Here is a 14,796-nt window from a genome sequence, read left to right as displayed (position 1 = left end):
TTCACACTACAGAATGCCCATGTCTACTATTGGATCTTTTTCATGTCCATGACACCAATGGTTGAACAGAACAATTAGTGGTATAAGACATAAAGAGGTATTGTCTGTGGCCCTCAGAACAGCTTTGGTGTTGGGGTTAGTCCAAGTGAGGCACCTTTGAAAGTTATGACCCAAGTGTATCCTACAGCAAAACCCCTACCTCCTTTCATGGTCTGCTGGTTACGAAAGAGTGGATGCTTTTAGACTTTGTACTACAGAAAGCTCATATCTACATTTGGATCTTTTCCATGCTCATGACACCAAGAGTTGAACAGAACAATTAGTGGTATAATACTTGAAGAGCCATTGAGTGTAGCCTTCAGATACAGCTTTGGTACTGGAGTTAGTCCAAGTGAGGCCCCCTTGAAAGCTATGACCCAAGTGTATCCTACAGCAAAACCACTACCTCCTTTCAGGGTCTGCTGGTTAGGAAGGAGTGGATGCTTTTAGACTTTGTACTACAGAAAACCCATGTCTACCATTGGATCTTTTTCATGCCTATGACACCAAGAGTTGAACAGAACAATTAGTGATGTAAGCCATGAAGAGCCATTGAGTGTGACCTTCAGATACAGCTTTGGTACTGGGGTTAGTCCAAGTGAGGCACATTTGAAAGTTCTGACCCAAGTATATCCTACAGCAAAACCCCTACCTCCTTTCATGGTCTGCTGGTTAGGAAAGAGTGGATGCTTTTAGACTTTGTACTACATAAAACCCAAGTCTACCGCTGGGTCTTTTCCATGCCCATGACACCAAGAGTTGAACAGAACAATTAGTGGTATAATACATGAAGAGCCATTAAGAGTGGCCTTCAGATACAGCTTTGGTACTGAGGTTACTTTTTCTGACAATATTAATTATAAAACGAAAAAAAACTTATGAGGGGTTTCAGAGAAAACAAACAACATGTGCTCATGGCATGGTATGCCATATGCTATATAAATAGATGTATGATGTCATCTGTTGATGTGATGTAAAGATTCCTACATTTGCTTGTACACAAATAATTATACATGTATGATAGATCATATTTTTTTGCTATAAATCATTGATGTTTTTCTTTAACTTTTCCAGGAAAAATAGAAAAAGATGACTATAAACTGCAAAATATTGTCCGACTGGCACTGTCTGGGCTCATAATATTTGTACTTGCCGTAATTTTATACAATCATATCAAGAAGAGCTAAAGGAGACATGATGGATTGTGAGAATGCTGGAAAATTGGAACTTCTGATATCTACCCAGATTTTATCTAGATTGGTTTTTCATTGATGGCTTTGGCCTTATGTATCAGGAGAAGAGTGTAGACCTCGCCCATATAAATGACATGGTGAAGGTTTGTTCCACCAAGCAGTACAAACTCACTAAAACTCACTAATGATCTACTAACAGCTAAAACCAATGGCCACTACTCCGTACTCTTACTACTTGACCTCTCTGCGGCTTTTGATACAGTTGACCATCCCCTCCTCCTCAAAAAACTCCACTCTCTTGGCCTCAGAGACTCTGCTCTCTCCTGGTTCTCCTCCTACCTATCGCAGCGCTCCTTCAGCATTACCTATAATGCTGCCTCCTCCTCTTCACTCCCTCTTTCTGTAGGGGTCCCTCAAGGTTCTGTCCTTGGACCCCTTCTCTTCTCCATCTACACCTCCTCCCTTGGTCACTTGATAAACTCCCATGGCTTTAAGTACCATCTCTATGCTGATGACATACAAATCTATCATTCTACCCCTCGCCTCTTCAGTCTCCTCTCGCATTGCTAACCTACTAAGTGACATATTGGCATGGATGTCACTCCACTTCCTCAAACTCAATCTTTCCAAAACTGAGCTCTTAGTATTCCCCCCAGCCCATGCCCCCTCCCCTGGCTTCTCCATCAAGATCAATAACACAATCATCAGTCCCTCCCCTCATGCCAGGGTACTAGGTGTAATCCTAGACTCCCATCTGTCCTTTCAGTTCCAAATCCATTCACTGTCCAAATCTTGTAGACTTCAACTCTGCAACATCTCCAAGATATGCCCATTCCTAACCTCGGAAACTACTAAGCAATTTATTCACTCCCTTGTTATATCACGACTCGACTATTGTAACTTCCTCCTCATTGGCCGACCTCATAGCAGGCTATCCCCTCTTCAGTCTAAAATTAATGTTGCTGCCAGACTCATCCACCTTACTAACCGTTCTGTATCTGCCATCCCTCCCTGCCAATCCCTCCACTGGGATTGGCAGGGAGGGATGCCAATCCCTCCACTGGCTTCCCGTTGCCCAACAGATACAATTCAAAACATTAACAATAACCTATAAAGCCATTTATAACTCTGCCCCAAATTACATTACCGATCATGTCTCTAAATATCACCGAAACCGCACTCTCCGCTCGTCGTAAGACCTCCTACTCTCTAGCTCCCTTGTCTCCTCCTCCCATGCTCATCTCCAGGACTTCTCCATAGCTTCCCCCATCCTCTGGAACTCTATACCCCAATTTATCAGACCATCGCCTACTCTGCTCACTTTTAGGCGATCTCTGAAAACCTATCTCTTCAGGGAAGCCTATCCTGCCCTCAGCTAATAATGGAATCTTCTACTCTTCCAACCAGTCCATCCCCCACAGTTACTACCTTTTGTACCACTAGCCCCTCCCTCCTAGATTGTAAGCTCCAAGGAGCAGGGCCCTCCTATCCCTCTTGTATTGAACTGTATTGTTGCTGTATTGTCTCCCGTTATATTGTAAAGCGCTGAGCAAACTGTTGGCGCTATATAAATCCTGTATAATAATAGTAATAATATTCAACCTCTAAGAATGACTTAAAAAGCATCATTGACCAGCGCAGAAGGCAAACATTATATTTTGGCACATGACGAAAGGAAATAATTTAGACCCAAAATATGAAAGCCCACCTTTTGCCAAAATGCTTTAATTAATTTTGGATAGACGAAGAAAGGATCATGAGACTCTTTCAGGTTGGTGCTGCTAGTGGGGATGGGGAATCTCTCCAATGTGACACTGACGAAAAAAAGCTTTTTTTTTAGTATAGTTGGGGAAAGTTAGAACAGCTAACCTTTTTTTTACACAAAATTGTCACTTAAATGATTTATTCCTCACACATGCCATGGGTATATTTGGAATTACTCCCCCCAAAAATTCAACTACGTCTCCCGAGTATGGGGGTACCACATGTGAGAGATGTTTTGGCAGTCTAGCCAAGTACAGGACCCCAAAATCCAATATTCACCTTCAGGCATTTAAAGTTCTTTATTTCTTCATTATACTTCCTGACTACCTATCACAGTATCGGAGGCCCTGAAATGCCAGGATAGCACCACCCCCCCCCCTCCTCCCCAAATGACCACTTTTTGGAAAGTAGACACTCCAAGGAATTTGATAAGAAGCATGGTGTGTATTTTGCAGATCTCATTTGTTGCCACAAGTTTTTGAAAATTGAAGAAAAAAAAACAAAAACATATATTTTTCTTTTCTTTTTTTATATTAAAAGACCTTGTGAGTAAAAATGAGCTCTGCAAAATACTCACCACACCTCTTTTTAAATTCCTTGGGGTGTCTACTTTCCAAAAAGGGGTCATTTTGGGGAGTTTACTGTTATCCTGGCATTTCAGGGCCTTCGAAACTGTGATAGGTAGTGAGGAAGTGAACTGAAGAAGTTACACACCTTCAGGTTTTCAAAGTGGTCATTGGATTTCAGGCTCCTGTATGTGGCTAGGCTCCCAAAAAGTCTCACACGTGGTATTCCCATACTCGGAAGAGGTAGCAGAATGTATTTTGAGGTGTAATTCCACATATACCCATGGCTTGTGCCAGACATAAATCATTTAAATGACAACTTTGTGTAAAAAAAAAAAGTTTTTGTCATTTTCCAGAAACTTGTGGAAAAAAAATAAATCTTCCATAGACACAATATGCCTCTCAGCAGATAGCTTAGAGTATCTACTTTCCAAAAAGGGGTCATTTAGGGGTGTTTGTACTATCCTGGTATTTTAACACCTCAAGAAATGTGATGGGCAGTCAGAAAGTAAAAGCTGTGTAAATTCCATTATCTATACCATAGTTTGTAGACGCTATAACTTCACACAAAGCAATCAATAGACACTTATTGGGATTTTTTTAACCAAAAACATGTAGCAGAATACATTTTGGCCTAAATTTATGACAAAAGTTTAGTTTTTTTGGATATTTTTTATGACAGAAATGAGAAAATATCGTTTTTTTAAAAAAAGAAATATTTTTTCTCAAATTTTTTTTATTTATAACACCAAAAATAAAAAGCGCATAGGTGATCAAATACCACCAAAAGAAAGCTCTATTTGTGTTAAAAAAAGGACATAAATTTTATTTATGTACCATATTGCATGATTGCGCAATTGTCTGTTAAACTAGTGCAATGCTGTATAGCAAAAAAATGGTGTAAATTGCAGTATCTATACCATAGTTTGTAGACGCTATAACGTTCACACAAAGCAATCAATATACACTTATTGGGATTTTTTGGACCAAAAACATGGAGCAGAATACATTTTGACCTAAATTTATAACTGACTTTGAGATTATTATATATTATTTATAGTCGAAAGTAAAAAATATAATTTTTTTCCAAATTTTCGGTCTTTTATTGTTTATAGCGTAAAAAATAAAAAGCGCACAGGTGATCAAATACCACCGAAAGAAAGCTGTATTTGTGTTAAAATATAGGGCGTAAATTTCGTTTGGGTGCAGCATTGCATAACTGCGCAATTATCAGTTGAATTAGCGCAGCGCCAAGTAGCAGAAAGAGGCGTGGTCAGGAAGGGGGGTAAATCCTGTAGAGGGCAAGTGGTTAATGCTAAAAAAAGGGGGGTAATAAAAAGTCCCCATTTTAGTGGTTCCAGCTCCAAATAAAAAGGTCTTAACCCACATAATGCAGAAAGAATGAACAGAAAGCATAAAAGCGCGCGCTACTAAGTGTATAAGTTTAATGGTAAGTAAAGAGTTAATAATGAAATGCAGTCGGAATGGATGAAATGTGAGAAAGTGAATGTTAAAAAATGTTGGCGGCGATGGTGTCGTCTCAAATCCACAGGCGAGCCCACAGACGGAGGAGCTGGGCTCTTAACAGACTCACCCAGACTGCCTAAGGAGCTTCGGTGTGCTCATCCGATATGGGGCCTTATAACCTACCACCCCGCAGCCTGAGTGACAGAGGTGTGCCTCGAACCTACGACCATGCGCTCAGTAGACTGGTTCGCTAACCACTAAGCTACGACCACCGCTGAATACATACATACATACATTGTACATACATACAAACGGGCCTTTGACATCTTCCGACTCTAACTACGCATGCGCGGCTCAGAGGGCACGCAGCGCTGCGGTCGGAAGTTTTGTATTCCCTAATCCAAGTGCGCATGTGCTGTTTTCAGGCACGATCAGTCGCTCTCCGCAGCCCCGCTACGTAGAGAACCGCCTTCCACCCGGCATTTCCTCATCTAGCAGGCAGGAGGCAGTTAAGCGCTGCTCTATAGCTACGTCATATTCAAAACAAAGGTCAGTTTGATAGGATCCGAAACCGGAAGTGGCCGTAGTGTAGTGCTTAAGTGCACGGCCCGGTGTACTCAGCTCAACGCCTCGTAGGTTCGAGACCCGCCTCCGTCAACTTTTGATGCCCATCTCCTGCTCTCTATGCCTGAATGGGGATTTCACACGCCATATTTTTACCATTCATTTTCGGTCATTTTAGCAATTCGGAAAGCCTTTCCTGGGGGGAGATTCTTCTGGGAACATGGTGACACGCCTTATCTTCCCTTACACAGGGAGTGCATTTCATTATTAACTCTTTACTTACCATTAAACTTATACACTTAGTAGCGCGCGCTTTTCTGCTTTCTTTTCATTCTTTCTGCATTATGTGGGTTCAGACCTTTTTATCTGGAGCTGGAACCACTAAAATGGGGACTTTTTATGACCCCCCTTTTTAGCATTAACCACTTGCCCTCCAGAGGATTTACCCCCCTTCCTGACCACGCCTCTTTGTGCTACACGGCGCTGCGCTAATTCAACTGACAATTGCGCGGTCATGCAGTGCTGAAGCCAAAAAAAATTTACGTCCTTTTTTTCATACAAATAGAGCTTTCTTTCGGTGGTATTTTATCACCTGTGTGCTTTTTATTTTTCGCGCTATAAACAAAAAAAGACCGAAAATTTGGAAGAAAAATGATATTTTTTTACTTTCGGCTATAAATAATATATAATAATCTCAAAGTTGGTTATACATTTAGGCCAAAATATATTCTGCTCCATGTTTTTGGTGAAAAAAATCCCAATAAGTGTATATTGATTGCTTTGTGTGACAGTTATAGCGTCTACAAACTATGGTATAGATACTGCAATTTACGCCATTTTTTGCTATACAGCGCTGCACTGGTTTAACGGACAATTGCGCGGTCATGCAATACGGTACATAAATGAAATTTATGTCCTTTTTTTCACACAAATAGAGCTTTCCTTTGGTGGTATTTGATCACCTGTGCACTTTTTATTTTTGGCGCAATAAACAACGTTTTGAAGAAAAATAAATTTTTTGTAAAAAATGGTATTTTCTCATTTGTCATAAAAAATATCCAAAAAAACTAAAATTTCGTCATACATTTAGGCCAAAATGTATTCTGTTCCATGTTTTTGGTCAAAAAAATCCCAATAAGTGTATATTGATCGCTTTGTGTGACAGTTATAGCGTCTACAAACTATAGGATAGATCAGCAATGGGCAAACTACGGCCCGCGGGCCATATTAGGCCCGGCAGACCTTTTAATCCGGCCCGCGGAGCGTGATACATTGGCTGTCAGGATGTGTGTAGGCGGGGCAGCGTGACGAACGTGAGGGGAGCTAGGCTCCTCTCACAGTCCGCCCTAAAGACCGGAACGGCGCGGGAACACGGCGAGAGGAACGCGCGGAGCAAAGGTAAGTGAATTGACACAGGGGGGACTTGGCTTACTACTTCGGGGGAATAGTACTGTGGGGGATGAAATACTATATGAGGGATGAATTAATATGGGGGATGAATTAATATGGGGAATGAATTACTATAGGGGGGATGAATTACTATGGGGGATGAATTACTATATGGGGGATGAATTACTATGGGGGATGAATTACTATATGGGGGATGAATTACTATGGGGGATGAATTACTATGGGGGATGAATTACTATATGGGGGATGAATTACTATATGGGGGATGAATTACTATATGGGGGATGAATTACTATGGGGGATGAATTACTATATGGGGGATGAATTACTATGGGGGATGAATTACTATGGGGGATGAATTACTATATGGGGGATGAATTACTATGGGGGATGAATTACTATATGGGGGATGAATTACTATGGGGGATGAATTACTATATGGGGGATGAATTACTATGGGGGATGAATTTCTATATGGGGGATTAATTACTATACTTACTATGGATGACACATACACATCATTCATCTACTCTTGGTCTGGCCCCCGGGTCCAATATATGAACCCATTGCGGTACTCAAGTCAAAAAGTTTGCCCACCCCTGGTATAGATAAATTTACACAGATTTTACTTTCTGACTGCTTATCACATTTCTTGAGGTGTTAAAATACCAGGACAGTACAAACACCCCCAAATGATCCCTTTTTGGAAAGTAGACACCCTAAGCTATCTGCAGAGAGGCATATTGAGTCCATGGAAGATTTATTTTTTTCCCACAAGTTTTGGAAAATGACAAAAACATTTTTTTTTATTACACAAAGTTGCCATTTAAATGATTTATGTCTCACACAAGCCATGGGTATATGTGGAATTACACCCCAAAATACATTCTGCTACTTCTACCGAGTATGGGGGTACCACATGTGTGAGACTTTTTGGGAGCCTAGCCACATACAGGAGCCTGAAATCCAATGACCACTTTGAAAGCCTGAAGGTGCGTAACTTCCTCATTACACTTCCTCACTACCTATCACAGTTTCGGAAACCCTGAAATGTCAGGATAGCAGTAAACTCCCCAAAATGATCCCTTTTTGGAAAGTAGACACCCCAAGGAATTTAAAAAGAGGCAGGGTGAGTATTTTGCAGATCAAATTTTTTCTCACAAGGTTTTGAAATATAACAAAAAGAAAAGAAAAAATGTTTTTTTTTCTCTATTTTCCAAAAACATTTGGCAACAAACGAGATCTGAAAAATACTCACCATGCTTCTTATCAAATTCCTTGGAGTGTCTACTTTCCAAAAAGGGGTCATTTGGGGGGGGGGGGGGGGGTTGGTGCTATCCTGGCATTTCAGGGCCTCTGAAACTGTGATAGGTAGTTAGGAAGTGTAATGAGGAAATAAAGAACTTTAAAAGCCTGAAGGTGAATATTGAATTTTGGGGGCCTGTACGTGGCTGGACTGCCAAAATGTCTCTCACATGTGGTACCCCCATACTCGGGAGAAGTAGCAGAATGTATTTTGGGGTGTAATTCCACATATACCCATGGCATGTGTGAGGAATAAATCATTTAAGTGACAATTTTGTGTAAAAAAAAAATTGTTTTTGGGCCGGTATGTAAACAGCGGTTGCACCATGCATGTGAGGTATCGCCGTTAACGTCAGATCAAGGGAAGTAATTCTAACAGTAGACCTCCTCTGTAAATCTAAAATGGTAGTTTGTAAAGGCTTTTAAAACGTTGCCTATGCATATTAAAAATGTATGCAGTTTGTCATCATTGCACGGGGCAGACACACTTTTAAATCATGTCATGTTTGGTATCTATTTACTCGGCATACCATCATCTTTTACATCTTACCAAATAATTGGCCAATATATTGTGTTTTTGTGCATTAAAAGTAAAAAAAGTGTATTTTTGTTTTAAAAATTGCATTTGAAAAACCGCTGCTCGAGTACTATGTGACATAAAAAATTGCAGCACCCACCGTTTTATTCACTAGGGTGTCTGCTTTAAAAAAATATATGTTTGGGGTTTAAATTAATTTCCTAGCAAAAAATACTGATTTTTTTCATGTGAACAAAAAGTGTCAGAAAAGGCTTGGTCTTCAGGTGGTTAGAAGAGTGAGTGATGTGTGGCATAAACTTCTAATGCTGGGCATAAAATGCCCCCACCCCCCTAAACGACCCCTTTTTGGAAAGTAGACACCCCAAACTATTTGCTGAGAGGCACGTTGAATCAATAGAAGAATTAATTTTTTTACCACAAGTTTTTGGAAAATGACAAACAAAACTTTTTTTCTTTAAACAGAAACAATTGAGTACTGATGTGATACTTTTTTTATTTGCACTATCATACAATTTTGAGGACAAGCTTTCGGGGTATGTCCCCTTCTTCAAGGTCCAGGCAGTACTATTTCACAAAGTTTTAGCAGAATGTTAAAAGAGATGTTGAAAAAAAAAAAACACAGAAAGAAACACACACAAACAAATGTACACAGCAATAGTTATAAAACTAGGATTAGACTAGAGATAGGACACAGCAAAAGCAAAGTATCTGCCACCCCTCTCTGCCAGTCCCTCCACCGGCCTCCACTCAGTGTCCTCCATCCCTCTCTGCCAATCCCTCCACTGGCCTCCACTCAGTGTCCTCCATCCCTCTCTGCCAATCCCTCCACTGGCCTCCACTCAGTGTCCTCCACCCCTCTCTGCCAATCCCTCCACTGACCTCCAATCAGTGTCCTCCATCCCTCTCTGCCAATCCCTCCACTGGCCTCCACTCAGTGTCCTCCACCCCTCTCTGCCAATCCCTCCACTGACCTCCACTCAGTGTCCTCCACCCCTCTCTGCCAATCCCTCCACTGGCCTCCACTCAGTGTCCTCCACCCCTCTCTGCCAATCCCTCCACTGACCTCCAATCAGTGTCCTCCATCCCTCTCTGCCAATCCCTCCACTGGCCTCCACTCAGTGTCCTCCATTACTCTCTGCCAATCCCTCCACTGGCTTCCCATTGCCCAACGGATATAATTCAAAACATTAACAATAATGAATAAAGCCATTTATAACTCTGCCCCAAATTACATCACCGATCTTGTCTCTAAATATCACCCAAACCGTACTCTCCGCTCCTCGCAAGACCTCCTACTCTCTAGCACCCTTGTCTCCTCCTCCCATGCTCATCTCCAGGACTTCTCAAGAGCTTCCCCATCCTCTGGAACTCTCTACCCCAATTTATCAGACTATCGTCTACTCTGCTCACTTTTAGGCGATCTCTGAAAACCTGTCTCTTCAGGGAAGCCAATCCTGCTCTCAGCTAATAATGGAATCTTCTACTCTTCCAACCAGTCCATCCCCCACAGTTACTACCTTTTGTACCACAAGCCCCTCCCCCCTAGATTGTAAGCTCCAAGGATCAGGGCCCTCCTATCCCTCTTGTATTGAACTGTAATGTTGCTGTATTGTCTCCCGTTATATTGTAAAGAGAAAACTGTTATATCAATCCTGTATAATAATAATAATAACAGTGCTTTTATTGCAGTCTGTGCACTTGTGTCCCGAGGACAATTGCACCCCTCCAATTCTTGTATATAGTAGGTGTCACAGGGACAGGAATAGAGGAAATATCTGCCCAGAGTGCTTACATTTAAAGCAATAACTAAAAAACAGGTAAAGAAATGTCACCAGCACACCAAGGATTCCTCAAGAATGGGTCCAAAGCTTTCAATGGTCATATGATAAACACAAGGCAACGCTTCAAAGCCATGCAAAGCTCTGTCATCAGGCCTCACTTGCCTGACGAAGGGGCCCTGCGTGGTTCCAAAACGTTTCCCTGTGTTTATTATGTGACTACAAATTGACACTTTGGACCCATTCTTGAGGAATCCTTGGTGTGCTGGTGACATTTCTTCACTTGGACTGTCTACGGATCTCGGCCTGTAGTCACTACAACATCCAGCTATACTGAATAGCCATCTGCAGGAACATGTGCATTGGGAATATTGGGTTTGTAATTAAAAAACATTGAAATGTTTTGCAAAGTGTGAGATCCAAACCCCACAGTGCGGACCGGGACAAACTAGCCAGGCGGGAAAGCAACCCTCACGTCTCTGACTCATATCACTGGAATGGCATCATCAAAGGTGACTGAGGACAAGCTGCTTACAGCATTGCAGCCTAGGCCAAGTCACCTGGAGCTCAAGGATTGTATTTCAATGCGAAAAGGTATCATAATAAAAAACACGATGCTGTATTTTGTGACCCGTTCATAATTTATTAATGCGGACTTAAGGAAAGTTACTAAAACAACTGTAGGATTGTCACTCCGAGTGAGACTAAAAGCAGGTATGCCATCTCACAGGGTGCTGCCATTTCAGTGATATTCAGCCACCCATGGATTCCAACATGGAAGAAAAATATATTTTAAATATATTTGAAAAATATTCCTCCCAAATATATTGACATATACTGGAAATACTACAATTTTGGTTGTATTCCATGTGGGTGGTAGTTATAAACAGGGGCGCTAATGAGCTCACCAATGATATTATTCTTTTTCAATCTACTGCTTTGTACACATGATGAGAATATCGGATGAATGATCGTCTGGATTTTTTTTTGCATGGTCATCTTGAAAACGAAGCGGTTACTAAAGTTCCAAAAATTCCCGTATATATATATATATATATATGTATGTCTTTAAAAATACAATTGTAATATATAAAAAACGCAATTTAACATGCAGTGTGTGTATGTATGTATGTATATATATATATATATATATATATATAGTTATTGAAATAATATTTTTGACAGCTTAGATTTCTTAACCGATTTTATATTTCGTTCAGTTTTTTTTCAATAAAATAATTCTTTACAAATAAATATTAAATACATGGTGCTTACATGTTAGCAGCTGTTAGCAGCTGAAGCTGGGCTGTCTATTAAGGAAGCCCAGCATTAGCTCTGCACATTCTGACTGTTTTTACACTAAAAATATAGTCTGTATTGCTGTCTTGGACAATTCCCAATGGGATGGTGTATGATCAAGAGGAAAGAGAACATATCATAGTGCAAGCCCATAAAAAAATAAACCGCTTTATTCAATTGTAAAAGGAACTCACAAAGATAATAAAATAGCAAGCATGTGTATATATCCATCAACCAAAACGGTTCCTCACATCGCAAATTCCGGTTTGCGCAACACCAGAAGTGACATCACTAGGCTCCTCCCGACGCGTTGGTCTGGTTACGTGACTTCTTCAGGGTAATATCAGTTTTCGGTTGACTTTAATTTTTTTTGACACCTTAGATTTCTTAACCGATTTTATATTTCATTAGTTTTCTTTTTTTTAATAAAATCATTCTTTTACAAATAAATATTAAATACACGGTGCTTACATGTTAGCAGCGGAAGCTGGGCTGTCTATTAAGGAGGCCCAGCATTAGCTCTGCACATTCTGACTGTTTTTAAACTACAAATTTAGTCTGTTACTGTCTTGGACAATAATAGATAGTGGACCCTCTATGCTATACAGTATATACCTTGGAGAAACAAGACAGTAAGAAAGCTGCCCTTAATCACTTTGCCCAATTCCATTCATCAGAGAACAATGGTGCTCAGCTTCAGCCTCTGCAAGCCACTTCAGTAACAATAAGTCACTTCAACCTCAGCCACTTCAACCTCAGCCACTTCAACCTCAGCCACTTCAACCACTTCAGTAACAAAACAAGCCGGCACTCCAGTAAAGATCCTTGGTATCTTTTATTACATCAAATGGCTAAGAAATGGCTCAACTGGTATGCTGAAGTGTCACAGCCATCCCAAGCCTTACCCATAGCTATGAGGAAATGGTTTAAATGTCAGCAGACCTATCAAACTATATTTTAGCCATTTGATGTTGTTTATTTTGATTTTTTATTTATTACAGGTACTTATATACATTTACACATTTATATTGTACATTCACATCAGTTCCTAACCCTCAAGGAGTGTACAATCTAAGGTCCCTTACCCTCAAGGGGTGTACAATCTAAGGTCCCTTACCCTCAAGGGGTGTACAATCTAAGGTCCCTAACCCTCAAGGGGTATACAATCTAAGGTCTCTTACCCTCAAATAGCGTACAATCTAAGGTCCCTAACCATCAAGGGGCGTACAATCTAAGGTCCCTATCTCACATTCATACATACACATACTGGGGCCAATTTAGACAGGAGCCAATTAGCCCACCAGCACGTCTTTGGACTGTGGGAGGAAATCCACTTAGCCGCTGTGTTTGTTAATAAAGGGTACCCAGGATACAAAGTGCCGGCTTGTTTTTGAGCTCTTTAAAAGGCCAAGGCACAGAGCCTAAATACTTTCCACCAGATTTTCCCCAGAGCACCAGCAAGGAGTGATGGACTCTACTGAAGGGTTGACCAGGTTGTGGCCCTCCTGTGCAGATGGCAACTGACCAAGGATTAGAACCAGAGCTTTGCACAAAGTTGACAGGCAGATTTAAGAAAAGGGACAGTCCAAAGGTAAGGGTTGGCAGCGAACACACAAAGTCAAATACAAGCTAAAGTGGGTAACCAGAGAAGCAAGAATGCGGGATTGAAAAGTTTAACACAGACTGGAGCACTGGACTAAGAACTGAACCTATTGCTCAGGTGGTGGTCTGAGGGCAGCTAAAGAGTGAGGTTGATATAAAGGCCTGGCGACGACTGGCTGCGTAGTGGCTTTATCAACTAGCAGGTAGGATCTGGACAAACAGTTCCTATACCTCCCTGTCCTGTGGAACAAAGAAGTCTGCAGTACAAGGTAAGAATGATTATATTGTGCCAGAACTACGCTGAGTTGCAGATCAGCTCGCTACAAGAATGGACAAGGGAGGTGTCCCTCCACCAAGTCATTCATATGAAGTATTCAGGTATGTAAACTAAGATTCCGCTTCATAATTACATGCTTCTGTCAAATCTATACATCAAGATGAGTTGGATGGTTTTAGACTTCACACTACAGAATGCCCATGTCTAGTACTATTGGATCTTTTTCATACCCATGACACCAACGGTTGAACAGAACAATTAGTGGTATAAGACATAAAGAGGTATTGTCTGTGGCCCTCAGAACAGCTTTGGTGTTGGGGTTAGTCCAAGTGAGGCACCTTTGTAAGTTATGACCCAAGTGTATCCTAAAGCAAAACCCCTACCTCCTTTCATGGTCAGCTGCTTAGGAAGGAGTGGATGCTTTTAGACTTTGTACTACAGAAAGCTCATATCTACAGTTGGATCTATTCCATGTCCATGACACCAAGAGTTGAACAGAACAATTAGTGGTATAATACATGAAGAGCCATTGAGTGTGGCTTTCAGATACAGCTTTGGTACTGGAGTTAGTCCAAGTGAGCCCCCCTTGAAAGTTATGACCCAAGTGTATCCTACAGCAAAACCACTACCTCCTTTCATGGTCTGCTGGTTAGGAAGGAGTGGATGCTTTTAGACATTGTACTACAGAAAGCCCATGTCTACCATTGGATCTTTTCCATGCCCATGACACCAAGAGTTGAACAGAACAATTAGTGATGTAAGCCATGAAGAGCCATTGAATGTGACTTTCAGATACAGCTTTGGAACTGGAGTTAGTCCAAGTGAGGCACCTTTGAAAGTTCTGACCCAAGTGTATCCTACAGAAAAACCCCTACCTCCTTTCATGGTCTGCTGGTTAGGAAAGAGTGGATGCTTTTAGACTTTGTACTACAGAATGCCCCTGTCTACCACTGGGTCTTTTCCATGCCCATGACACCAAGAGTTGAACAGAACA

General features: G+C 41.1%; 1 protein-coding gene across 1 annotated transcript in view; it reads left to right on the top strand.

The window, feature by feature from the left end:
• LOC149438231 (high affinity immunoglobulin gamma Fc receptor I-like) overlaps positions 1-3,139 on the top strand; it is a 43,402-nt gene extending 40,263 nt beyond the window's left edge. The window contains exon 6 of the mRNA XM_089660104.1: positions 1,114-3,139. Within this exon, the coding sequence (XP_089516230.1) occupies positions 1,114-1,226 (113 nt within the window). The 3' untranslated portion in view covers positions 1,227-3,139. The remainder of the gene's footprint in view (positions 1-1,113) is intronic.
• Positions 3,140-14,796: the final 11,657 nt, after the last annotated feature.

Source organism: Staurois parvus, unplaced genomic scaffold (assembly GCF_062004578.1).
Source record: "Staurois parvus isolate SC_StPar_1 unplaced genomic scaffold, SC_StPar_1.0 ptg001202l, whole genome shotgun sequence".
NCBI classification, from domain to species: Eukaryota; Metazoa; Chordata; class Amphibia; order Anura; family Ranidae; genus Staurois; species Staurois parvus.
Note: the sequence above shows the minus strand (reverse complement) of the source record. Positions and strands in the feature narration are given on the sequence as shown.